Source organism: Phocoena sinus, chromosome 7, assembly GCF_008692025.1.
Source record: "Phocoena sinus isolate mPhoSin1 chromosome 7, mPhoSin1.pri, whole genome shotgun sequence".
Lineage (NCBI taxonomy): Eukaryota > Metazoa > Chordata > Mammalia > Artiodactyla > Phocoenidae > Phocoena > Phocoena sinus.
In genome coordinates, this window is record NC_045769.1 from 21,254,723 (window position 1) to 21,282,170 (window position 27,448).

Sequence of the window (27,448 nt, forward strand, 5' to 3'; positions counted from 1 at the left end):
GGCTTTCCCCTCTTCTGTGCAGCCCTTTGGCTGCAAAGGCAAAGCACAAGCCCCTTGCCCAGTTGCACCTGAATCCCTTCCCTACCCCCACCGCTGCTCTCTTAAAAGTAATTCTGGTGCTTCTGGGGGTTAATTGCCCCAGTTTTCTGCCCAGGAGAATTAAAAGTTCTCCCAACCTCCTCTCTTCCCCACCTTACCTCCCTCAGCCCCTCACCACCAACCTCCCGTTACCTGAGGAAAACTACCTTTTCTCTCTAGCACATGCAGTCTTCAATTCTTCACTGAGCTAGCTTGCCCTAAGCCCAGCTCAGGCCACTCCAAATTTTATTGATAACCTTCCCCACCTTTTTATATGAAAGAAAAGATTTCCCACTGCCTAGGCATTTGAGAAAAACCCAATAAGCCTCTCCTGGGGAACTTTCTAACAATTAGACCTTGATCTCAAGGCCCTGACAACCCATCCTCAACATTTTTTTTCTCGCCCCCCCCCCCCCCGCCCCTACCAGTGCCACCAGGTCAAAAGCAAAAAGGAGACACTCTGAGCAAAGCCTAAGGTTGGGGTAGAGGTGGAGGGGCAAGGAAACTTTTGCTATTGTTGGGCTTTCCAGGTAGAGTTCAGAGGCAGTGGCTCGCAGTCGTCAGTCCTGGGGGCAATTTATTTGCTACTTGGAAGGGAGGTAACAGGAGCCAGTGCGAACGAAGCCTCCCCCCATCACACAGATACGCTGCGGACCCCCTCTACCGATCCCATCCTCTGCAAAGACTCCGCGTGCCCCTACCGGTCGCTCTGCTTCCACCGGGCACATGCTGATGCCCCAGAGCGGGCTGCCCTGGTGGTGGTGGTGGCACTGCTGTGCCTGGTGCCGCTGTGCATTGTGCCTCCCAGCCTCCCAGATGCTGCGCCACCAGGGTCTCCTCAAGTGCCGCTGCCGTATGCTCTTCAATGACCTGAAGGTTCTCCTCCTGCGGCGCCCCCCTCCAGCGCCCCTGCCCATGCACGGCGAACCCCAGCCGCCCGGCGTGGCAGCCAACAACACCCTTCCGGCTCTGGGTGCCGGGGGGCGGGCAGGCTGGAGGGGGCCTCGAGAAGGCGTGGGCAGGGAGACCCCTCCCCTGCCACCTTCAGTGGAAGATGACTGGGGTGGCCCAGCCGCAGAGCCACCTGCCTTGCTGCTCAGCAGTGCCTCTTCTGATGACTTCTGTAAGGGGAAGGCTGAGGATCGCTACTCGCTGGGCAGCAGCCTGGACAGTGGCATGAGAACCCCGCTCTGCCGCATCTGCTTCCAGGGGCCGGAACAGGTGAGACCCTTTTTCCCTTTTTGTGCTTCCTTCTGGGATCTCCAGGTCTTGCAGGTTGCTACTCACCTACTTGCCCTGGGGAACCACTGTGCTGTTTCTAGTGTGAGGACTGTAAGTTTTAAGGGCTCCTCAATGATGTCTCATGTGGTTAAGTTTGCCCAAGAGGTGTCTGGTGCCTGACGGAGCCTGTTTGGTGGCTCACTTGTACCCCATTTTTGCATTTTCCTTCCAGTGCTCAATTAGAATATGTTCAATTCCATCCAAAAATTCCATAAGCATCCTCAGAGTAGAAGATTCAGAAGTTGGAAGGGGTGAAGTGAAGAAACTTGGTGGTACATTCATGCTTGTTGCTGAGGTATCCTTGTACCTGATTTGTTGTTAGTGACATTTCCCCAGCCCATCTTCAGTTCCAGATTCAGACTTCTTCCCTCTCTGATAGTGTGTGGAGATCTTGTCCTCAGCAAGCCTATGCCTGTTCCTTCACTTTGATACTAACCCCTCCCATATTATATCGACATCCACAGCAGTCACCGAGGATGAGATGGAGAGGGATTGTAAGTTCATGAAGACTATACAGTTTGTTATGACACTTCTTGGCAGACTCAAGTTTTTCTAGGTTGAAAGCAGGTAGGTAAGTAGGGTGAGAGTGAGTGTAAGGAATATGGAGAAGGAAGTAGGGAGTCTTGTCATAACTATTTCCCTTCTCAGCCCTGAAGCACACAAACTTAGAAAGTCCCTTAAACTCTCCCCATCCAGGATTGGAGATGCTTAGTACCTTATGGGCCAGAGTCTTCCCAAGGCCAAGGGTTCTCCCTACTACATTCAATCAGATTTTCACAGACATACTCACCCCACCCCCTCTAGCTCCACTTTCAGTCTAGTTTCTGCAGTGCTGGATAGTATGTGCACATTCTTCTAGAATCATGAATTGTGGCAACACTTTCCACAGAATCCCAGATCAGAAAGGTTCACCTGAAAATCTGATCTAGTTAGTGATGCTGGTGAAAGAACATTCAGTTGCACCCTGGGCAGGGTTATGTGGTCACATCAGCCACTTCTTCACTAGTTTCCCGGAGGTGGGGTAAGACTCCTCGGTGCTCCTTGGACAAACGATGGTGTAGCAGGATGCCATGCCGGTGCTCCTGAGTGGCTCTGGTTCTTGTTGAAGGCTTTCTCTGTGAGAGTCAGGCTTCACCGACATTTTCATTCATTTTGTCCTTGCCCAGAAGGGGCAGGGCACTTCAGGGACAGATGATGACTGGGGCCGTGGCCTGGGCATTATGAGAGGAGGTGATGTTGATCTCAGTGTGAATAAATGTCTCTGAGAGGCTGAGGGCTGGGTTCCTCCTTCTTGTGACTAGGATTGCCTGAAGTCCCAATTGGACTGCAGCCCAGAGCCAAGGACTCTTGTTAGGCAAGAAGGCCCAGGGTGCCTGCACTGTGCCCCTCTTCCAGTGTTGGCTATCCAGCACAGACACAAGGAGGAGTGGCGGGGCTGAGAACAAGAATTGTGCTTTACTTTAGGACGCTCCTGGTCAGCATCTGCCCCAATCAGAAGCCCCATCTTCTCCAAAAAAAAAAAAAAAAAAAAGGATTTATTTAGCTTCCTAACTTCTTAAGCTATTTCTTTCTTCTTCCATGTGCCCCCGTTCAGGTCTGCATGTCACAGGGGCCACTGGGAGTGTGGCTTCTGGCAAGAACACCCTTGTCTCTAGAATACAGCAGGACTTGGAGTCTGTTCTGGAGGATATTTACCTGTTGTGTGAACTTCTTCAGATTTCTTTATACCCTTGAGCCCCTTTTCCAACTTCTGTGATTTAGAGGAAGCGTTTTCTGTTCCCCTCATTTGCTTATAAATGTGTTGAGAGGATCCGGAAGATAATGAGCCTGGAAATGACTTGAAAGTGACTAATATATAATGGCATGTACTTTGCTCACGGAAAAGCAGTATTTTGCTAAATAAAAAGGATCATTAGGAATATTGTGAAATACCCTCACGTGATACAGGGTCTGGTTGGAGGTTAGGAGCTTTCTTTTCTTGTTTGTTAATTTTACAATGTGTCATAAATAAAGCATGGAATAAAAAAAAAAGCTAACACCAATAAAGGAATGGGCTCTGTTATTATGTGGGAGGGATAGGGGGTCACGTTGATACTCAGACTGGATCAAATCAAGCACTCCCTGCATATTATTATACTTCGGGGGTTTGCTTTATTTGCGCAGCAGCCAGGAGATTTTAATGGGATTGTGTTATTAGTAATAAGAGTAAAATGTGTTAGATGTGAACACATCTTCCCACTTTTTACTTGTGTTTCTTCACAGGATTTCAGTGAGGAAGGGAGACAAAGAGGAGGAGGTGGGGAAAACTCTCTAGAGAAGGAAGAGAGGGAGAGAGACAGCCAGACACAGAAAGTGAAAAGCTGAGATTTCAGTATTTTGTTTTCTGTTCAAGGAGGGAGTGTCCAGCAATTGTCCACACGTGGCCCTGAATGGAGTGCAGACAGTCTGCAGTCTCAGTAGCTGAATGTCTTGGTCTTTTCTCTGCCCAGACAAAGGAACTGAACAGCTCCCCAGTCTTTTGCCACTGCTCCAGGGGCTAGAAGGCTGCAAAAACTGAAAATTTGGGTGTCTTCCTGCCAATGGCTTGAAATGTATGTGGTGAGGGGCAGGAAACTGAAGGATCCAGCTAGATCCATATTTGTACATATCTGTAAAGGACTTACTACTTATTCATTCACACATGCATTTATTTAGCAAATGTTTTGTGTACCTACAGCATGCCAGATGTTGTTTCAGACCCTGAGTATCCAGGAGTGAACAAAACAGATGAGGTCTCTGATCTCCTGAACCTAAAGTTCTAGTGAAGATACAGAAATAAACAAGTAAACTAGTAGACAAATAAAGTGATTTCAGATGGCGTTGAGTGCTGTGATGAAGACAAAATGAGTTAGACAAGAATGAAAGGGAGGGCTTGGGAGCTACATTACACAGAGTGACCAGGAAGAGCCTCCCTAAGAATGTACCATCTGAGCTGATACCTAAGTGATGAGGATGACCCAACGCTGCAGACATAGGTCTAGAGGAAGAGTTTTCCAGGTGGAGGAGACCCAAGTGTGAACAAGCTTAGCATGTTTGAGAAATAGAAAAGATAGGAGGAGGGAGAGGGATGGGGTGTGAACAAATGCTTTGAGGGCCAACTTGGCTCAAGGCTGGACAGCTGACTGACACTCTCCTTCCCTCAGCTGGTCACTCAGGTGGGACAGGGGTCGGTCGATCAAGGATCTGCGAGAGTGTGGGACAAGAGCCTGGTCGGCAACACTTCACTCTCCATTTCTGCTTGAAGCTCCACTAGTTCACGTCAGGGGACCATGTGCCGTGGTGGGCAAGCTGAGGTCTCCGAAGCCAGATGGCCCCAGCCTGAGGCCTGAACGATTTACACAACTTCTCTGTGCCTCAGTTTCCTCATTTGAAAACCGGGATAATAATGATAGTCCCCAAATTCATAAGGTTTTTCTGAGCATCAGATCAGTCCACACAATCAGAGCCGTGCTGTCACAGTGTTTGTTGTTGCTGTCATCTCAGAGGCAAGAGACAGTGCCCCTCCCACACACCTTGTTTAAAAGGAAAAAGTGTGCCCCAGCTCCCAGTCTGGCAGGAGGGCTGCTGTGACGTGGTCTGTCTGTGGTAGTAGATTGCCTCTTGCCCCCTCACAATGCTCTAGACGGAATGCTGTTCTTCTGTTTCCATCATCAAAAGTCTATATTAAGTGCCTACCTATGTGGGCTGCTCTGCTGAGCAGGGTCTGGAGACACGGGGCAGATGTGGCCCTGCCCCCTCAGGGAGTTTCACAATCTAACCCAGACATCACAGAGGCTTAGAGAGATCAAGGGCACACAGACAGTGAGTCGCAGGTGAATTACAGTAATATCGGGGACGAGAAAGAGATGCATGCTTAAAAGCGGCTAGTGTGTGGGGTGCCTATTCAGAGAGACAAGTGGATGAATTTGCTACCTTTTCCCCAATTAGTCAGAGAAGGTTTCTCTCCTGCTGCTGCAGACCAAGTGAGAAGAAATAGATTTAGGCTGAGTTTAGACAGCTGGAAGCGGAAGAGATGTGAGACACACGGATACCTTAACAAAGAGGTGAAACCGCCTCCCAGGCTGGGTCAGCTGTGGAGCCCCTGGAGTGGGTACAAAGATGGAATCTACCATGGCAGTGTGGTGATGGGGCATCTGTTTTGGACCTAATGAAAAGCAGGAAATGAGTCTGTAAGAGATTAACAATCTTGGTCTGCCTCCCTTATTCTTCCTACGGTTCATTTCCCTGAAGCTCTGAGTTCAGAAGGGGCAATAGTATGTGGAATATTTTAGTCAGTGTTTTGGGATCTCAGAAAATAAGGGAAGGGCTTTGCAGGGCTCAAGGGAACCTGGAGACCCCAAGATGCAAGGAGAACCCTGGGAATGGAGATCAAGCAGAACATTTTAGGAGAGACCCAAATGGTATATTATTTTTCTTAGAAATATGGTTCAATTTTACATTTCTTTCTGTGATTAATTAACTAATATCTGTATCCACAAAGAATAGACCCATCCCTAACATTTATGGACCCCAGGGCAAGAGTATGGATGGAGGCTCACATATCATAGAACAAAATATTTAAAAGTAATAAATCCAGCTAACAAACTGTTAAACAAAGTGCATTTTATCCTTCTATCCTGACAAATATACCTTCAAAACAACCTGGAAGACAGATTTGCATTTAAAACTCTTAGAGTCCTCTGAATTCTGTACTAGCCAAATGAGGATATCTGGCCCTTGGTCAACAGGCCACTCTGATTTGATTCTCTTTCCACTGCTGGCTCCATCCTGCACCATAATAAGCCTTGGACATACATGTGTGGGCACACTCACTGGCTTGTCCAGGCTCTATCTATACCACCTCCAAAGAGCTTCCCCTTGCCCCTCTTTCTTTGATTCTGAAGAAAGAGAACCATGAAGGTTTTGGGAGCAGGCTCATGGCTGAATAGGAAGGCATTCCAGGGTTCCAGGTAACTGAAGCATGTTCTAGAAGGAGGATGTGGGTCCTTGACCCTGTAGGCACCTCACCCTATGGGAAGCATGCAGCTGAAGAAGAGTCAGAGTGGAGCCTTCTATAGCAAGGGGCCCTCTTGCCTGGGTCTAAGGGAGGTACTGCAAAGGGACTGTAAGATCCCTGGAAGCAATGACATGGTTGTGTTTGCTCATCAATCCAGTTCCTGGCACTTGCTTCACGTTCTATAATTATTTGTTGAGTGAATGAGCCTTTAGAGTTCATCCAGTGGGCAGCCCCACAGGTAGGGGAACTGGGGAGAAGAGACTGCGAGGGAGAAGGATATTCACTGGCATCAAATGCTGACCGTGTGTTGTGCGCAAGAAGGGGCAGACCTGTTCTGTGGAATCACAAAGGGCAGTGCCTTGGCCAGTGATGGAATCTCCAGGGAAGCCAACTTGGGTTTTGATATCAGAAAGAACCTTCTATCAAAGCTGTCCCAAGATAGTATAGGCTGCCTTAGAAAGAGGGCTCAAGTGGGCAACTGGAACTAGTGACCCTCAAGATCCCTTTTGAGCTTGAGACTTGGGGTTCGTTATGAGATTTCTTGGGGTCCAGAGAGATTTTTAATCTAAGCACAAAGAGATGGGTCTGCATCCCTTCCAATTCAAGGGGTCATCTAGTCCCAGAATATCTATTTCCCGTGTATATAATACATGGCATGTATTATGCCATGGCATCTTCTGCAAAGATCACAAAGAATATTCTCTGTCCTGTGTTCATAGAAATCGTAAGTTGTTGGCAAGCATGTGATTGCTGCAATCCTGAATTTACACCATGCACATACAACAGGAGAGCAAGCATTTCATGAATGGCAGGGAACAGATACCATCGTGGACCTAGAATGCAAAACCATCCCAGGAAAGGGGAAGCACACTTGCCACACCTTCCCCAAAGTCATGAGCGAGCTGTTTTCATTTTCCCATCTGAGATTTTTTTTCCCACTGAAGTTTTTCAGTTGCTACATCTGCTAGTCCTAGTCCTATTTAAACTGGAAGGTCCAAGGACCACTTCCTTAGGGTTCTCACCAGTGCTCTAATACTTATTGGGAGATGATGTAAGGATGTTCAAACCTCAACACTGGGTCCCTGGCTATTTTCCATATTTAGCTATCTATTCTTTACATGCACACACGTGCAAGTGCATACATGTGAATAAAGTGTTCAGTGAAGCTGTCTGTCATTCACAGACAGAATTAGGGACTGGAGGAGGGGAGACACCTGGTGTCTTGACAGTGGTGGAGTGCTTCTCACCTCAACTGTCTGTAGATCCTCTGCATGGGGTTCACTTTGGAGTAATCCTTCTTCACTTGCCAGACTGCATCTGTTTGTGGTGGTTGGCTAATTTGTTGGGTGTGGCTTCTAGCTGAGGCCCCCATACAGAGAATTACTTAATAAAGCCAGTAGAGCAGGAGTGAAACATGCATTTCAAAAGAGCCTGGAAGGAGAAAGGAGAGATACTGGGAATCAATCTCTCTCTCTCTCTCTCTGCTCTTTTTTCCAGCTGGTATGTTGGAGAAGCCCAGTTGTGGCTTGTGAGTTGGGAGAGGTGGGTAGGTTTGACGGGGAGGGGATACTCAAAGGAGTGTGGGAATGAGCTAGCTGCTTCTTGTTTGATGAGAAGGAAGCCAAGTTGGAAGTGAGCCCGGATGTGAAGGAGCTGGCAAGTGAATACTGTGTGGGCTGAACCGTATACCATCCCCCTCTCAAGAAGTATCGTATGTAAGATAGAGTCACTTAGACTCTGTATTACATATAGTACACATTTGATACCTCCCTCTGTGTATGTTAAAAGTAAAAATGGGACGCACATGGGAATGACCGACGCATGACAAAATAGGTGAAATTGAATGAGTTATAATTTGAGTTCTAGGTAGATGCAAACTGTCCGCAAAGAAGGGGATCTGCGAACAGAAGCTCTGTCCAACTCTGTGATCCAAGCCCACAAAGGGGACACACAAGCCCCAGTCTGGCACCCAGAGCAATTCTCGTTGCTCTGATGAGAATATCTCCAGGGCCTGTGCTCAGAGGTGTTGAGGAAAACAGATCGAATTAGTTTCCTTCTTTATTGAAAGGTTACTCTGGATGTGGCTGAAGAGAATCAACATCAATTTCTGCAGAAGAAGCCTCTTGAAACTACCCTGGTGGCTAGCATAGGGCTCTGCATACAGTAGGAATTCAGTATTTGTTGATCCTTTCCCCTCCATCCTGGTACATGTTCATTCCAGACTGATAGAGTTATCTTTGGTTCCTAGTGCACACGTAGTAGAAGGCATATTTGCTTGTGTGTACATGGGCACATATGTGTATGTATGTGTCTATATAAATTAAAATGCCAAGCAAGGGGGATATGGACAATCTCTTGAGATACCTTTCACCCCATCCAACCTCCTTTTCTGATTCTATAACGACAAATAGCAATGATTCTTGTTCTAGTAATCACAGTGATCATCATCCTGGCTTGCGACCACTTGACCAGGAGCAGATCTTTTCTCGTACAATTTCAGAAGGATGGGAAGAACATGGGATTTCAAGTCAGGAAGACATGGATTTAAATCACAATTTGGGGCCTTCCTAGCTGGGTGATCTTGTGTGACTTATTTAACCTCCCTGCACCTAGATTTCATTGCTTATAAAACAGGAATAAAATACTGAGCTTGAACACTTGTCATAAGGAGTGGGCAGGATTAAAGTTCTAGGCACACAGCAGCTGTTCATTAAATGGGAACAATATTTGTCCCATTCTGTTCGTGTAACTCAGAGACCTGGAGTGGGGCCCCCAGATTACACTGCTGCCTTTTCTACCACACTGTCTCACGACAACCTTAAAAAATCAGATACTCTGATTAAGGCTGTGCTTTGACCACAGTAAACGCCAGCTGTTTTGTGCCCGACCCTCAGGGATGCACGTTTAGATCCAGTGTCTCTGTTTGGCTGACTTTCTGTCTTCCGTTGCCTGACTCTGCTGGACCTCTGTCCTCTCCTGCCTGGGTCCTTCACTCCTAACATATTTGTCTTTACCATCTCCATCACCACCATGTCCCTGACAGATCTTTGTTAAGCAACACTGTCTGCTTGGCAGGAACTGTGCAGAAAGACACTTTTCTGGACTCTGAGTCCCTAGAGGCCAGGAGCAGACCATGCACATGGAGGAGCATGTTGAGGAAGTGGCAGCGGAAAAACCTGCTCAACGTGTGACAGCGAGGTGTTTGCATTCAGGGTCATGCCTAGACTAGTGTTTCTGGAAGCTGGGGTAGGATGGATACCCCAGACAGACACGACGTTAAATAACATAGATCCTCAAGTGAGAATGTTGTTCTCTTCTCATTTTGCTCTCATGCCTTATGATTATGTCCAGGAGAAAATCTCATTGAAGAGATGATACGTCTTTAACACCCTTCTAACGCTTGTCATTCTCCTCTGCAAACAAAGAGAGAAGGCACCAGGCTCAGAGCCTTTGGACATACAGCAATACCTAGCTAGAATCTGTTAATCTTGTTTTGCTTGCATTTGTTTGTGTCTATTCTTTTTTATTAACAGACTTTATTTTTTAAAGCAATTTAATGTACAAAGAAACACTGAGTGAGTTCCCATATACTCACCCTCACCCCTCCTCCCTACTTCCCCCACCATCAACATCCTGCATCAGAGTGGTGCTTTTTTCCAATTGATGAACGAACGCTGACACATTGTTATTACCTAAAGTCCATAATTTGCACTGCAGTTCACTCTTGGTGTTGTACATTCTAGGGGCTTTGACAAAAGCATGATGACATGTATCTACCATTATAGTATCATACAGAATAGTTTCACTGCCTGAAAAATCCCCTGTGCTCCACCCATTCATCCCTCTGCCCCCACCCCTGAACGCCTGCAATATAGTCTGGCCTTTTCCAGAATGTCATATCGTTGAAATCACGCAGTATGTAGCCTTTCTAGATGGGCTTCTTTCATTTATTTGTATGCATTTACGGTTCCGTCTTTTCATGGCTTGATAGCACATTCCTTTTTAGTGCTGAATAACATTCTATCGTATTAGCACAACCCGTCTCTTCTTTTTATGGTGAATGATACCGCTTTTTCACTTATGGTAGTGGCAAGAAGTCTCCTTTAGACATAAATTTACTGAAGTAAAAATATGAGACATTTACAGAAAAATGTTACGTACGAAGAAAACAATAGTATGAATATGTCGAACAGTGTAAGCGACTGAAGTTTGGATAACACTGACCTGGGCTGCACACATTACAATAGTTCTGAGACATCTGTGGGCACCAAGAAGTGCGTCAGGAAGGGGAAGATGCAGAGGTGGTGCCCTGGAATCTGCATTTCTAACCATTAGCTCTGACAATTCCGAAGTAGGTGACGACTTCACAGTAATATTGTTTATTAGGCAGCAGTTTGAGGAGGAAGCCAAATAGGAAGGCGAAATGCTTCCGCCAGACCTGAGGTTCCCAGACATATAAGACACAGAGGTGTGGGCACCGGTAGAGGAGAGGGCGGTAGTTGGGTGGGCACAGGACCATGTGACTAAGAAGGAAGGGATATGTGTCACTCGGGGCAGAGGCAGGAAGGGATGCCTCTTGCATCCCTCTCCATCCCTGCCTCCGTGATCTGAGAGCTACAGGGTTCACATGGGGCAGCCACAAGATGGAAAAGTCTAGCCACCGTGGGAGTGTGACGTGACGGAGAGATGCAGACTTTGACTGTGTTAAGACATTGCCCAGCTAATGTTAATTTCCCTGATGAATACAACCATCAATTCCCTCTCCTGAATTATGTTCAGAGGGTAATCTTGAGCAAAGTCCAATCAGGGGCCTCTCTGGGGAAGCCCCAGAGTCCCAGAGTAAGGCAACAGATGGTGCACAGCCCGCTTCCTCACAGCTCACTGAATACCGACAATGAAGTGCTTCAGCTCTGGAATGGCACATCACACTCGCCTACAACTTGGCTGGATCTAGAAACATGGCTCTGCCTAACGGCAGCAGGGGTGGAGAGTGTCATCCTCCTAGGTACCTGGAAAGAGAGGAAATCCAGATGTGGGTGAGCTCTAGAAGTCTCCCCCTCCACAGTATTAGTACCTCCCTCTTAGGGTTGCTGTGGGATATCAATGAGATAACACACGCCAAACATTTGGAACACTGCTGACCCACAGAAAGCATGGGATAAATAGTAGTAGTTATTGTTATTATATAAGGAAGAGGTTGTACTCAGGAATATCCAAGCCCCTTCTAATTCTGTTGTCCTCTTTTATGCCGTATCAGGTGGAGGAGCTGTACCTGGGGGTGGTATAAATCCAGTTTCTCTTTCCACCAGAAGAAATCTCCCTAGAAGAACGCCCTTAGCACTAGGCCTTAAAGACTGAACCAGGGGGCTTCCCTGGTGGCGCAGTGGTTGAGAGTCCACCTGCCGATGCAGGGGACAAGGGTTCGTGCCCCGGTCCGGGAAGATCCCACATGCTGCGGAGCGGCTGGGCCCGTGAGCCATGGCCACTGAGCCTGCGCGTCCAGAGCCTGTGCTCCACAGTGGGAGAGGCCAGAACAGTGAGAGGCCCACGTACCGCAAAAAAAAAAAAAAAAGACTGAACCAGGGAAAGAATTTGGAAAATAGGAAATGAAGGCTTTTCCAGACATAGGAACAATGGAAGCAAAAAATCAGAGATGTTTTTGGAGAAAATTAGCATGGTGGATAAGAATATGGGGCTTTCAGAGCCAAGCAGAACTGTGTTCAAATCCCAGTGTTGCTGTGCAGTAGATGTGTGACCTTGGGCAAGTCACTTACAGACTCGAAATCTTAATTTCTTCCACTGTAGAATGGGAATGCTAATAATAGTACTTGTCTTAGAGGTACTATTGTGAGGCTCAAATGATATAATGCATGCAAAACTCTTGGCAAAGAATAGAGTACAAATGCACAATAAATTCTCAAAGATGGAGTGAACATTAGCTCTTGATGTTATCTGATCTACCAACTCTCAATGGTCTTCTCCAAACTTTCTTTGAGAACCTCTGCCTTGACGTGTGTATGATTGTGGGCTGCGGACCTCAGGAGGAGCTTCCAAAATATCACAGGGGTAGATGAAACTAAATATACCTAAGCATTGCCAGTATAGTAAATAAAAATTATCTCACAGACACACATACAAGTTTTCAAATGTATGTGGAAGGCACCGTGATGAGCAATATCAAAAGCATCCTTCACTTCAGGGCAGCTTCTTGTCAATAAATATATTCTCAATGAGCAGATACTCAAAGTACAACTACAGTCATTTGAGAGTTTGTGAAACTCTTTTAGCATTAAAAGGGATCCAAATTAAGGGACATTCTACAAAACAACCAGCCAACATGTCAAGGTCGTGAAAGATGAAGAATGAAGGGGGAACTTTCCTAGATTGGAGGCGTCCAAAGAGATATGATAACTAAATACAATGCGTGATTCAGATTGGCTTCTGGACCAGAGAAAGGGCATTAGTCAGACAGTTGGTGACATTCGAATAAGGTGCATAGATCACTTAATAGTATTGTATCAATGCTAAGTTCCTGGTTTGGGTCATTTTATTATGGTTCTATAAGATGTTAACCTTTGGAAAAGAAAGGTGAAGGGTTTATGGGAAGCTATGTTTATAAGTTTTTTTAATGAATCTTAAATTATTTCAAAATGAAAAGTTAAAAAATAATTTAAATGGGGGGTAGTTTCTCATACTTGGAAAAAAAAAGAGTACAGAAAAAAGAAAAAAAGTATAGAAAAAAGAGCATGGGTTTGGTGGTTAGAAAAATTGGGTTAGAATCCAGGCTCTAGCACTTAGCAGCTAAAAGCAACTTTGGGCAAATCAATTCAATCCCCTGAGATTCAATGTTTTCTTTCTGCAACATGGAGCCAATAAAAGAAATGCATTAAAGAATTATTGTGAGAATTTGAGGAGACAACACCTGCCATAGTACATGAAGGGGACTCCAGAAAAACATTCATTCTCTTTCTGGTCTCTCTTTACCCCTCTGTCTGAAGAGGATGATAAATATTCCTCACACATTTCCCCGGGTATAAGTACTGTGTGCTAAGTGCTCTGAGATCGACAGGGTGACACCTGAGCAGTGAAAAGTATTGAGTGGGCAGGAATGTTTTCCCAGTACGGGATCTTAAGCATATAAACAGAGTTCATAATCATCAGTATAAATAGCATTGGCCATTATGCAGAGTTCTTTAACACTGCCTAACCTGACATCCCGAAAGGAGCATTTTGGCATACTGAGTGACTGTGGGCTGTAGATTTGATTCATCCTCTGGCGATGCCTCAAGGAGCCACAGACCTAAGCCTCCGTGAAGCAGTGTGCTACTTTAGAAAGAAAGCTTTCTAGTGCTGAGGCTCTGAGTTCTCCAGTGTGTTCAGAAAGCAACCGCCCAAACCAGACAGCTGCAGGTGAACGAGGGCAGGCGTGAGTGGGAGTGAAGAGATGTCCACTCCTGTTGTGTGTGTGTGTCTGTGGGTGAGAGCGAGCGAGTGGGTATGTGTCTGCACATGACTACAACTGTTTAACACAGAAGAAAAAGGTGCTTGAGGGGGTTGGTCCATTAAGCTGCTCCTGTCTTTCTGTCATCTTTGTTCCAGAGAGAGCACACGGGGTCTGGTCCTTGCAAAGTCAGTACTGACATTCTATACAATAATCGCTTGTTTCTTACTTCTGACATCCATTAAGTGTTTGTCTGCAAAAAAAAAAAAAAAATCAGTTTGAGGCTTTTGGAGATGTATGTGATATGATTTCAAAAGTTCTATGCCTCCTCCCTCCCAAAACACATAGAGAGAGGTTCCTCGAGATTTAAATAAATTTTCATCATTTCTACGAATGCAATGCAAGTTTAAAAAAAGTGTTTATTTGACATGATGGCTGGAATTTGCTTCACAATAATCCAGTGACTAGAGGGGAAACAAGACTGGTCATGAGTTGATAGATGCTGAAGTTGGGTGATTGGGTACATGCTTTCTTCTACTATTCTATTTTTGTGTCTGTTTGAAATTTTTTGTAATAGAAAGGTATGGCCTATTGTCTGGTTAATTAAATGCTATGAAAAGACAGTTATTAAACAGGTTTTACAAAAGGGGAGGTGGAGCTAGCTGAGGGCTGAAAAAATAGCCTGGGGCACAGTGATGCTGAGGACCAGAGCCAAAGACAGGACCAGAGTGCATCCCAGTGGGCACTTCATCAGTCTTGCTCAATGAGGGGAATGAATTTGATGACCTCTTAAGGGATGTTCTGTCCCCAAAGGTCATGATTTAAGGATGAAATTGTCCTGTTGTCCATTTCTTTTCTGGTCCTCCTGGTTTGGTGGCAGCAAAAGGATCAGTGTGACAATTCACTCAACAGACGTCGAGTGAACGCAGCCAGTGCCAGGCCCTGGGAATGTGGAGATAAGATAGGGAGCTCAGAGTCCAGTGCAGGAACCCAGCATGCTAAGAAGCAACCATAAGATGACATTATGATGAGTGCTTTGGACCAGGGTTGCGTTCATTGTGCTGAAGGACCTCACAGAAGGGGTGACTAGTAATGTCTGGGAAAGCTAGAGAAGGATCGCCAGAGAAGCTAATCCTTGAGTGGCCACATAGGGATGAGTAGGGAGAATTCTCCAGGTGGAAGTGCGTGTAAGGTAAGGCTATACGAGACCTACCCTCACTCTCCACGTCAGGAACATTTTCCACTCAGCCTAATCCTCTCTGCCTTTCACTGCTTTTCAAATCACCCTTCTCTGCTCTAAGACCCAGAACTGCTCTCCTCAGAGAGCTGGGTGGATTAAAGTGTGGGCTCCGTGCAGACGGGGGAGGGGAGCATTAGCTCCTCTCTAGAAGCTATTCCGCTCAATGCCAGCCTTTCTGGGTTTGGTCCTACTGGACTTTCTGTAATTGCATCCCAGTGGTCTGACTGTTCTTGGGGGCCACCTACCTGGTAATAGTAACTCCACAAAAACTCTCTTGGCTGATTGAATTGAGTTTGTATCTGAAAGCTTCACTTGTGGGTCCAGAAGCTTCCTTACCCTCCAATGCGTGCAGAGGCACTGGATCATATTCCTGTGCTAGGGAGGAAAGAGCAAACTTTATTTTCCTAATTTTTAGAGGTAAGAAACCAGGTTCTACAGAAGTGAATGGAAGGCAAAATGCTAAGATGGGAAATACCAGGAGGAAGATATTTGCCCCTCACAGGAGGAAGACATTTCCTTCTCCACCCTTTTACCAGCTACAGAAGTATTCATTCATTCACTTCCTAACAGATGAACATATTGTAGTGAAGTGGTAATTTATCAGGATGTTTGGAGAATGAAAGAGATTAGGGAGGGGAAATGGGGAGGAATGGGACACATTTGTGGTTAATTTAATTTTCCAGTGAATTTGGGGATAACCCTATAATTTATATTTCAACTTTTATTGCTGACAATCTTTATAAAACATAAGTCCACTTTGCAGTGTATTTGAACACCACCACAAATTCCCTTTATGTTGAAGTGTTGTTGCTTAAAGTTAGGTTCTGTTACAGAAGACAAAGGAGGGACTTCCCTGGTGGTCCAGTGATTCAGAATCCGCCTTGCAATGCAGGGAACGCTGGTTCGATCCCTGGTCAGGGAACTAAGATCCCACATACCGCGGGGCAACTGAGCCCACATGCCACAGCTAGAGAGAAGCCCACGTGCCGCAGCTAGAGAGAAACCTGCACACCGCAACGAGGAGCCTGTGCGCTGCAACAAAAGATCCCATGTGCCACATCGTAGCCAAAAACGAAATTAAAAAAAAAAAAGAAGGCAAAGGAATGTCTTTTTAGCTTCACAGACCACAGGATATCTTGTAAAAATCAGTAGGTGGATTTTATTGAAACTGTGATATCAACTTGTTTCATCTTTCTCCCACAAGAGTGGTGTAAAATTTCCAGTTCATTCATTTAGCACATATTTATTGAGCAGCTGCTTTCTGCCAGAACTGTGCGAGGATTCTGGCTATCCACAGAATCCTCAGCAGAGCTGAGCTAGACCACAGCTCCTGTCTCCTGGGAGCTTTGCTGTCTTGTAACTGCAGCTGGGGCCATTATAATGCAGGATGCAAAGGACTAAGAATTGTGCAAAGTGCTCTGGGTGCACAGACTTGAGGATCAGGGAGGGCTTCTCACAAGAGGAGACAGCTATGGGAGCCCTGAAGTTGACCCAGATGAGAGAGTGGAAGGGCATTCCAGGCAGAAGGAGAAGCTTTTCCAAAAGCCCAGTTTGCTTCAATACACAAGCATTCCCTCATCTTCCGTTCTCTGTACTCTGGTCCGTAGTCATGTCTGCCACCCTAGGGCATCAGCTACAGCAGCTGTGAGCCTCACTCAGCTTGGGGCCTCCCCTGTGCAGGTCCCGGCCTAACCTAGTCCTGCTTCCGCCAAGAGGCTGCCTTGCTGAGCCCAGTTAAGGAGCGAGGACACCGGGGTCCGTCCATCGTGGGTGATCACCTTGGTAACAACCACCTCAGGTTGCCAGGGGTAGGGGTGCAGGAGGTTGACAAAGGAACGTGCAGAGGTACAGCAGCTCTAAACCCGGCAGGGTCCCTCCAACGTGCGTGGCAAACATCTCATTTAAGACCCAGGAACACTTTCATTTCAGGTCCCTCACCTGGAGGTCACTGTCTGGCCAGAGCTGAAAGAAAATGTCGTCAACATGGCACAGCTCCCATAATCTTCCCAGACCTTCAGCTTTCCTAGTTCTCCCAGTCCTCTGTGGAGCTCTGGTAGACACAGCACCAACGTACTATGTTTGCCTTTGGATTCCTTTGGAAATGATCATTCCAAAATCGCCATAAGCATTATTACTACCTACCCTCGGGCTAGAAAATGTTAACAGCATAGAACAGTACACTGAGAAAGGGACCTTCCTTCTTTTACGAGATAAAGAAATCGAAGCCCAAAGAGAGTAAGTGATGCGTCTGTGTTACCGTCAGATGCACAAACACCGGGCAAGGTGTAGATAACAGAGCCATGAACAAAACAGACAAGGCCTCAACTCTCATGGAGCTCACAGTCTAGAGGGGAAGTCTAGCCGGATCATGGCCCGCAAGTCAGGATGGCGGTCCTGTTGCTCCTTGGCCACCTGGGCAGCTGCTCTGACTCCCTGGCACAATCCTGTTTGTAGCTCTTGCCTCCCCTCCACTGACAAGCCTCCACCCCTTCCTGGATAATGTTAACAATTTCTTGATCAGCTTTCTAGTCCCTTCTCCACTGCATTTCTGCTTCATACATGCACAGGACATCCTTTCCCTTGCACTTGGTGATGTCGGGCAGGCAGCGGGACCCCCAGCAGCAGTAGCAACATCCGATCTTTTCATATTGGCCCTCCATGATCTCACCAGACTCTGAACAAGTAGCTATGGGTGAGGTAAGTGTGATGGCCAGAAGTACAGCCATCACGCTCCAGGAATATAATAGAGTCTTTCAGGATAAAATTACGAAATAGAAAGTATCATTCCTTACTCCCCTTATGGTTGAGGAGACAGACTCAGAAAAGGCAGGTACCTTTGTTGGTTTGCAGGGCTGGGTTTGGACTCTGGGCTCCTGACTCCAGGTCCAGGGCTCTTTCTACTCTTTAATTAAACATAATTCAATTCAGCAACTATTTTTCAAGCACCTATGATATGCCAAGCATGGTGCCAGCCCTACGAATACAGATGAATAAATGTGGTTCCTTCTCTCAGTGGCCTTTCAGTCAAACAAGAGAGAAGTATGTATGCAAGCAAATTGTTGTGAAAATCACAATGGAGAGATGGTCTAGTTACAACATATGCAGAAAAGAGGGGAGGGCCAGCTCTGAGGGAGTCAGAGGTGGGCAGCTTCATAGACAAGAACCTCCAGCTGCTGCTAAGAGGACGGGCAGGAGTTCACCAGAGACCTGTGGCAAAGGGGCACCAGGCACTTGCCAAGGTGAGGGGGTGTGACACAGTGTGGTGGTCGGACATGTGAAAGGAGGACTTGTGAGGAGTGTCAGGAGACGGGAGGCTGAGGACCAGAGGCCTCCGAGCATGTCCAGCTTGCTGCCTCCCTACATCTACTCCTATCACTAAGGAAGCTGGGGAAACATCCAGGCTACCCTCTGACTCTACATAATAAGGAGTTCTGAGCAGTTCACTCTCCTGCTTCTTATTGTCATGAGAAAAAAAAAAAAGTTAAATGCCCTCAGTACAGTAACAGTCAAGGACTCCTTGGATTTGGACTTGACTTTCCATCCAGCCTCCAGCCTCATGGCCTCTACTCCCCATCAGATGCTCCAGCCAATCCCCACTGCCTGCCATTCCCCAAATACACCCCATGGCTCTCTGACTTTTGATTTCCATTCAAAGGCTTTCTTTCGCCTGGGACATCCTTTTCCCTCTTCCTTTATCAGCCCAAACCCTAACCTCCTCCAAGCCCTACCTCATATATCACTTCCTCCATCCTATACCTCATCTCTTTCTGGCTGTGCCCCCATAGCATTTACTCACCACGGACAGCCTGCCCTCCCCTCCCGCTATTTCCTTCTCTCCGGGCAAAAGCAAGCTCAAAGGAGCTTGTCCCATGGGTCCCGTTCACCTTTGTATCACCCACCATGCCTGGCAGTTGTAGGGGCTCAAAAGGGTAATGTAATTAATGCAACCCAGGCCAATTAGGTATTTGAACACTTTCACGGATTCACTCAAGAAAAGAATCTCTATTTTTTCTGACCAACATTTCCCCCTTTCTGCTAAAGTGGGTGATATGCACTGAATGGTTTTCCCCCAAATGCTTATGTTGAAGCCCTATCCCCCAACATGGTGGTATTTGGGGATGGGGCTTTTGTGAAGTAATCAGATTGAGCTGAGGTCAAGAGGTGGGGGTTGGCTCACGGTGGGATTAGAGATATCAGAGAACTTGCTGGCTCTCTCTGCCAGGTAACAATACAATGAGAAAGTGGCATCCGCAAGCTAGGAAGTGAGCTCTGATCAAGCTAACAATTGGGCTTCCCTGGTGGCGCAGTGGTTGAGAGTCCGCCTGCTGATGCAGGGGACACGGGTTCGTGCCCCGGTCCGGGAAGATCCCACATGCTGCGGAGCGGCTGGGCCCGTGAGCCATGGCCGCTGAGCCTGCGCGTCCGGAGCCTGTGCTCCGCAACGGGAGAGGCCACGACAGTGAGAGGCCCGCGTACCGCAAAAAAAACCAAAAACCAAAAAAAAACCTAACCATCCTGATCTTGGACTTCTAGCTCTCAGAGCTGTGAGCAGTAAATGTCTGCTGTTTAAGACACCCAGCCTATGATATTTGGTTATAGCAGCCTGAGCAGACTAATACAGTGGGCGAGGGGAGACTTATGAAATGTATCATTTTTAACCATCTCAGTAGCTGACATGTCACCCTCCCAGTCACTCCTTCAAAACATCGAGCACCTACAGTGAGTCCATCCTTTTCCCAGCCCTGGGAATTTGTCAGTGAGAGTCAGACAATGTCCCTGCCCTCTAGGACTTACTTTCTTGATATCAGAGGCAGAAAGCTGTAGACATCAGACAGGCCAGAATTGAGGGGCATCCAGCAAACAATTAGGCAATAGTTTTCAGGGGTTCTAAATGTTACTCAATGTTACTTAACGTAGGGTGGGCATCATTCCAGTTTCCCTGGGGATTGATAAGTTTCCCAAGATGTGGAGCTTACAGTGCTCAAACTTGGACAGTCCCAGACCCACCTGGACAGTCGATCACCCTATAAGAATGTTCCAGCTAACTACACTGTAGACTAATACACCCCAGGACAATAACTCCGGTGCTCAGTGCCTAGCTGCCGTAAGTTGGGTAGCACTTGTTGATTGACTGGCTGATGGGTGACTGTTTTCACACTCTAGGAGAAAGCAGCCATTAGCTGTTTGCCGGGCTGCTTAGAGTCAAGGAGGCGTGATCTCTGAGACCCTCCTTTTTGATCTCATACAGGGCAGGAGGGAGGGCTTCAGAAATTAGATCTCCAGTACAAAGCGTCTCAGATTTTAATGTGCATATGAATCACCTGGAGCCCCTGTTGAGCTGCAACATCTGACTTCCACGCATCTGGAGCAGAGCCTGAAGATCTGCATCCCGACGGGTACCCAGATCAATGCAGATACTTTCTGTCCACAGACCACAACTGGAGTATCAAGGGGCTCAGTAGTTCTCATCCTTAGAATTATCTGGGGGGGCTGGGGGGCGGATTCTACAGATCTGCAGCCACAAACCCAGACCAATTAAGTCAGTCACTAGGGTCGAGAGCAGACATCAGTATTTTTAACTCTCCCCAGGTGATTCCAATGTGCACACAGGGCTGCAAATCCCAGGGAGGGGAAGGAGAGAAAAGTTCTGCCTGATGATAAGGGCTGATGGATTGGTCCAGGTGGGCTAGGCTGTGATGTCAAGAGATTTATTGGAAGTGGAGTCAGAAATCTAAAAGAAGTCTAGAGGCAAAATTGTTTTTAAAAATTGGGGGCATAATGGTTTGTGTTCTTTGGCCTTTTAGCAGGGCATCAACAATGTTTCCCTTGCCCTCAGGGTGATGGAGCCCAGTGAGCAACCTTGGGGAGAAGCAGGAGGTCCCCCTCTGAAAGTATCTGATAGCAGAGAACAGAGGTCGCGAAACCAGCAAATCACAGGTTTCACAGACTGAGTCATCTAAACGGGTCCTCCAACTATTCAGAATTTCTTTCATTTCCTTGCTTGTGGATGCTTTCTAGCATCTGTTTCCAACATTTCCCATTCTCATCAAGCTGCCAACCTCCTTCCAGCAGATGACCTTGCCTCCTACTTTACTGAGAAAATAGGGGTCAGCCATTCACATGCCATCATCTCTCCCCTCCCGCCGGCCATCGCTCCCTCTTCACTTCTGCAAATGTCTGTCTTTACCTAGGCTCTCCCCTTCCCTCCTACCTGCCTCCTTCCCAAAGTGACCACACCAGTGCCCTTTGCCCCAGCATCCTCCGTCTCCTCCGACTTCACTTCATCCATTGCCACCGCCAGACTCTTTCCATCACGTGCTCTCCACTGGCTCCCTCTCCTCTGGATACAGGCGTGTTCAGGTCTTTAATATCCCTTAAAGGGGCAGCACTTCCTCTTTCATCTCCTCACGCCCACTCCAGTTGTGCATTCCGTTTCCACCTCCACCACCTACTGAAAATGTTCCTTGGAAGGTCCTTGGTGATCTAATTCAAAAAACATGTGGCCTTTCAGAACGCTCTCCTCCCTAGATTCCTCTGCACATTAGGCACTCTGGAGTTCCCACTCCTCGCCTCTATGTTTCTGCTTTCGTCTTTGCTAACATCGTGTGCAGTGAAAATGAGGACTTGTGGCTCAGCCCCCATCCCCTTGCTGCTTGTGAAGTCCTGTCCAGGTTTCAGGCCGCTCATTTGTGGGTCCTCAAGTCAGTTGCATGATTGAGTTGCAACCAGCATTCCCTTTCTCCACCCGCTGTCCTACCGTTGAAATAGACAAGAATAGGATAGGAAAACATTTGCATGCATTACATGTGGGAAGGCGAGTATTGTTGAGAGGCTCCTATTCTAGTTTGTCATTCTGTACTGCCAAGCTGGGAAGTAAAAACAACATTTCCCACACTTGTGCAACATTTCTAAAATCACAGTAAGACTGTCTTCTGAAAACTGAGCCCTTCTCCCAAACTCCCTCTTCTGCTGATGGTTTCTCCAGGGTAATATCCTCCCATCTGTGACTTTTCCCTCTCGTTCTGTCCACACCGACTGTCACTAGGTCCTGCTCCGAGGAGTTGAGCATTCATCCTCCCACACACATCTCTCCTGGCTTCAGTGGCAGTTACAGATATCACTATTCATACCCCAACTATGACAATAGCCTTCAAACTACTCTCCCAACCTCCAGTCTCACAAAGCCCCCCAGTCCGTTACAATCCTGAACTGTCATTTACAAGCTAACCCTACCTGCAAAGTGGAAATATTTAATACTTTTCTCTTAGGGCTGTTCTTAGGATTAGTTGAAAGATACATAAGGAATATGTATAAACCTGGATAATGGATATGTCAAGAGGCTGGCACACGTTAGGAACTCAGATATTACTCTCCAGCCTCCTAATTCATCAGACATTCTGCTGCTGAACCTTCTATGGCTCCCTATTGCCTACTGAAAAAAAAATATCTCAATATCCTGGTCTTAGTCTCCTAAGGGTCCTTCAGTTTAGCCACAGCCTTCCGTCTAAGCCTTCTCTTTCTGCTGGTTCCTGTGCTTCTGGACAGTGGGACGACTCACCATTCCTCCCACAGACATGCACATTCTCGTCTCTGTCCTCTTTTCCTGGGCAGTGCCTTCTGCCTAACTGGTCCTTGCCCTCAATGCCATGCCACCTCTCTCCGACCTCGTTATCACAGTACAGTCTTGCAGAAGGGGACACAGGAGCCCCTCACACACACACACACCAGCTGGTGGCTCCACTGGAGACCTGTGGAAGCAGATTGGGTTCCAGCCCAGGCACTGCAGGCATCTTCAAGGGCAGGGTGTACTGCTGCACATGGTAATCAGTTCCCTGGGACCCAGTGCAAAGAAGAAGGTGGCATGTGGACCTTTCTGCAGGCTTGTGGAAAATAAAACCTCACCCCTGACTCTCTTTGCAGGGTCCCTACCTCTCCCACCATGAGCCAGATTTGCTCATTCCTCTGGCTGGAATAAAGTCCAGAATCTTTCTAACATACCTCCTCCATTCCCACTTCTACATATAGATTGTACCCACGCACCCCTATGTCCCGACCTCTCCCATAGCCATCCTGCCACTCACAGCCACCCCAGCTCCCTTGCTGGGCCCTCTGCAGGTCTGCCCTCAGCACCAGCCCATGCATCAAAAGGACAGGTGCCTACTGGAGCACCAGAACATTTTTGCACCCAAAGGTGTCCTTTCTTCTTTTGGAGACAGGAAATCCTGGATTCAAATAGCCGCCCTCTCTTGTACCAGTGACCTTGTGGACTCCTGCCGCCCCATAGAAAACACCTTTGGTTCTTCTTATCTGTCAACTGGAGGGAACAGTATGAACGTGATAGGTGGTTGTGAGAATTAACTTCAGTTTAACCTGTAAAGTGCAGCACAGTTCCTGGTATCCTAAGGCCACAGGGTTCAAAGTGGGTGCTCTTGGGGGGGTGTGTGGGCAAAGATGCATTTTCTTTGATCTGGGCTGGGCATATAGTTATTTTTAATCAAAAGAGTCCACACATCTATGTGTTAGCATACGGTATTTGTTTTTCTCTTTCTGACTTACTTCACTCTGTATGACAGACTCTAGGTCCATCCACCTCACTGCAAATACCGTATGCTAACACATATATATGGAATCTAAAAAAAAAAAGGTTATGAAGAACCTGCAGCAGGACGGGAATAAAGACGTAGACCTTATAGAGAGGACATGGGAGGGGGAAGGGTAAGCTGGGACGAAGTGAGAGAGTGGCGTGGACATATATACACTACCAAATGTAAAATAGATACCTAGTGGGAAGCAGCTGCATAGCACAGGGAGATCAGCTCGGTGGTTTGTGACCACCTAGAGGGGTGGGAAAGGGAGGGTGGGAGGGAGGGAGACGCAAGAGGGAAGAGATATGGGAACATATGTATAGCTGATTCACTTTGTTATAAAGCAGAAACTAACACACCATTGTAAAGCAATTATACTCCAATAAATATGTTAAAAAAATAGAGTCCACACACACACGCACACACACACACACACACACTCCAGAACTGACTCTTGAAGAACTGGAAGATCCAGAATCATTGGGCCCTTCCTTCCCTTGAGACACTGTGGGCTGTTGCTAAGTAGTGGTTGTCCCTCACTGTAGGCTGTTTGCTACAGTCCCTCCTCAACCCCCTGATCTGCTGCTCCGTGTACATGGCTGAAATTCAATATTGCTGTAATATCCCCAAACTTCCATGCCGGTTGGTGAGCAGCTGCTGTCTGGGGCTCTACCATCCTGGCTATCCCAGTTCCTCCCTTGGGACTCCACTTCCCTGGTATCACCAAGCTCCAGCAATTAAAGGGTTAATGCCAAGCGCAGCAGGGGGCCTTTGGGAACCTTTGTGCTACCCAGGTAGATGAGTGGTTGATGTCTGTGCAGGTCCTGTTGCCAAATATTTTGAACAACATCCCAGCCCAGACATAAGGGAGCTTGCCCCACTGTGTCCACCTCCGAGTCCCCAGCCTTGAGAACAGGTCCTGGCACACAGTAGGTGCTGTTTGTTGACTAACTGACTCTGCCTTATACTTTCAAAAATGTTAGCTTCCTCTCCTTTGCCTCATCCTCCCCTTCCTTTGATGCTAACAGGAAGGAAAGCAGTCCACCCTGGATCCTGTCTGTTCACTCAGCCCTCCCTCAATCGCCCTCAATCCACACTGGCTGCTGTGGGTGGGGTTGGGTTGGGTCTGGTGGTGACCCCGGCAGAAGCCCTGCAGCAAGCAGCAAGCAGGCCTCCTCCAGAAGCCAGAGGCAGAGAACACAGACGGTGCCTTCTGCCTTGTGGGCAGCCAAAGGTAGTCATGCATGGGAGACCGCGAGTGCAATCAAAACCATTTTATTTCTCAGACAATAGAAAGAAACAGAAGAGCGATCTCAGGACAAAGAAGGAGCTGCAAAATGGTATAAATTAATGAAAATGATTCTGCTGGCACTTCTCACTGCTTGCCTGCCTCCTTGGAACGGTTCTAGCAGCTGCTGCCCTGGGCGCCCGGCACTTGGGGGTCTGGTACTCGGGGAGGGCAAAAACTTGGGAATCTGAAAGCGGAAGGGAGTGTCACTAGTTCTGCAAGAAGCTGAATGACTCAGAGGAGAGTGAGGGGGAGGGAGAGGGAGTTGACGCGCATCTGTGGCGCTGTCCACAGCCTGGACAGGAACGCGTGGACATCCAGTTTGAGAAGCCAAGGAAGCTTCGATGGGAGTCCTACACTGCTCCTGGCTGGGTAACCTTGGGCAAGCTGCCTCACCTCTCTGGGCCCCAGTGTTCGCATCACTGAGTAGACTGGGCTAGTGGAGCTTCCAAGACCCTACCCGCCCTGATATTCAAATACTCGTCATGAATGCCCCCAACTCCATTTCCTTTGTTGCAATTACTTGGCTTGTCTCTCTCTCTCTCTCTTTCAGCCTGGAGCTCCTCCTCAATGCCAGGAATTATTTCCTTTCTGTTTTTGGTCATGAGGTCCGAGGAGCCTGGGAGGTTCTGTGTCTGTGCTGGAATGACAGAATGATGGACAGAGGGATGGCCAAGCCCATTGCAGGCAGCAGCCAGGCGGGCTACTTACAGTGGAAAATGTGGTGGAGGATTAGTTCAAATCACTGGCTTTGACTGGGTTCGCGTGGGGTTCATTAGTTCACACTGAGACTCGGGCCTGGAAGCGCCCCCTTTCTCCTCTCCCTCCCCCTCCCCCAAGGATACCGTCAGGTGGAAGGCTGTGGAGGACAATGTGTGTCAGTTCCTGGCCTGAAACTGACGGCCAGCCCAGCAAAATCATGGGGGGTTTATATTCATGTGTCACCCTAGATTTACAAAAACTGCAACAACGCAGATGGGAAAGTTTCCCCCGCAGCGCACCCAGAGGTCCCTCATTTTGGCCATGAACACTAAGCATGGCTCCCAGAGCCCAGGCTGCAACACCAAGCCTGCAGCAGGCTTTGCGGAGATGCTCCAGGGAGCGGTGATAGGTCTGAAGAGCCGGGCCCACCCCCTCGACTTCCTGTTTCCTTTGTCTGGGGCGAGGGCTGCTGGCGAGGTGTGGGAAGGAGGCAGGCAGCTCCGACTGGAAATTGGCTTCTGCGTCCGGGCGGGCTCCGAGGGAAAGGGGGCCGGGCTGGGGGCGGGGCCCAGCGGGCGGAGAGCCGGCGGCTGCTTGATGTAAGGAGTTGGTTTCGAATCACGCCAGCAGGAGGCCTAGAGAGATGGTGGAAATTAAGTGCACGACTCCCCCGAGGCTCCCTGGTCCCCTATCACCCGGGCAGAGTCCCAGGTGATAATGGGGTCTCCTGGAGGGTCTCCGTGGGATCCCTCATGATGCCTGTTTTATATTCGAGGGACCCCAGTAAAACCCAGAGCCCCAAGTCGGTGCCTGCCCCACGGTGGGCAAATGAATGACCAGGAGGGCAGGGGAGGGTTTGCAAAGGACTGTACAACTGCCAGGCTCCTTGAGTTAATGCCACTTTCGCTCTTGCTGAAGAAAAACACTTCTCAGTTGACCAGCTAAGAGAGAAGACTGTGTCTCAAGGAAGGAGGGGGGATGAAGGAATGAATGGATTTTGTGTTTGACATATTTACTAAGAAACGTGGAAACTGCTTAGCACCTGCTAATCTGAGTCAGAGCAACCTGAATTCCCTGCGATGTGCAAATGCCAAGGGAGCCGGAGCTGGAAGGAGGGGTGGATCTTCCAAAGGGAATCATGGCCTTTTATCAGTTGAGGATGGAGGAACTGAGGGAGGTGCTGAGGAAGGCGGGGTCATTAACTGCACCTAGGATTTCTTGGCATCTTCTGTCAGAGGCCAAGCACTTTCTTCTCTCATGATATGGCTGCTGCTGGAGGGGATCTGGGCATGGGATCTTGGTGACCAAGGTCTATCCTCTCAAACTATAGTGCAGGAATTACAATATTGAAGGTCAAAGACTGGTCCAAGGTCACCCTCTCTTGTAAATTGGAGATGATAACAGCACCCACTTCAGAGGGTTGCTGTGAGGGTTAAAGGTCTTGCCATGTAGTAGGCGCTCAATGGATGTGGATGATCATTTCAAGACTCTAGAGTCTCGGAGCCATGAGTGTCCTGGCTCAGCCAGTGAGTAGCTGTGAGACGATATGGATCAGGGTCTGTTCAGGAAAACAGGGCCCCCGCTAGGTACTTCAAGGAGGGAACTAATTACGGAGGTGTTGGTGGAGCTATAAGTCCAGGTAGATGTTGAGGCAAGTCGGAGAAGCCATGGAGTAAGGTGGTACCATCCCTAAGGTGGAGGGACAGAGGGAGGAGCCTGCGAGGTTACTGGAGCCTGGGAATCCAGGCTTCCTGGTGGGACCTGGGAACACTGAGGAAGGGTTATCGGGGATGGGGTG

The 27,448-nt window shown here is 47.9% G+C and overlaps 1 protein-coding gene across 1 annotated transcript in view; it reads left to right on the forward strand.

Moving 5' to 3' along the window:
- The first annotated feature begins 804 nt into the window (after positions 1-804).
- Positions 805-27,448, forward strand: part of MARCHF4 (membrane associated ring-CH-type finger 4) — a 110,832-nt gene continuing 84,188 nt past the window's right edge. Inside the window, exon 1 of the mRNA XM_032638269.1 lies at positions 805-1,299. Coding sequence (XP_032494160.1) covers positions 805-1,299 — 495 coding nt within the window. The remainder of the gene's footprint in view (positions 1,300-27,448) is intronic.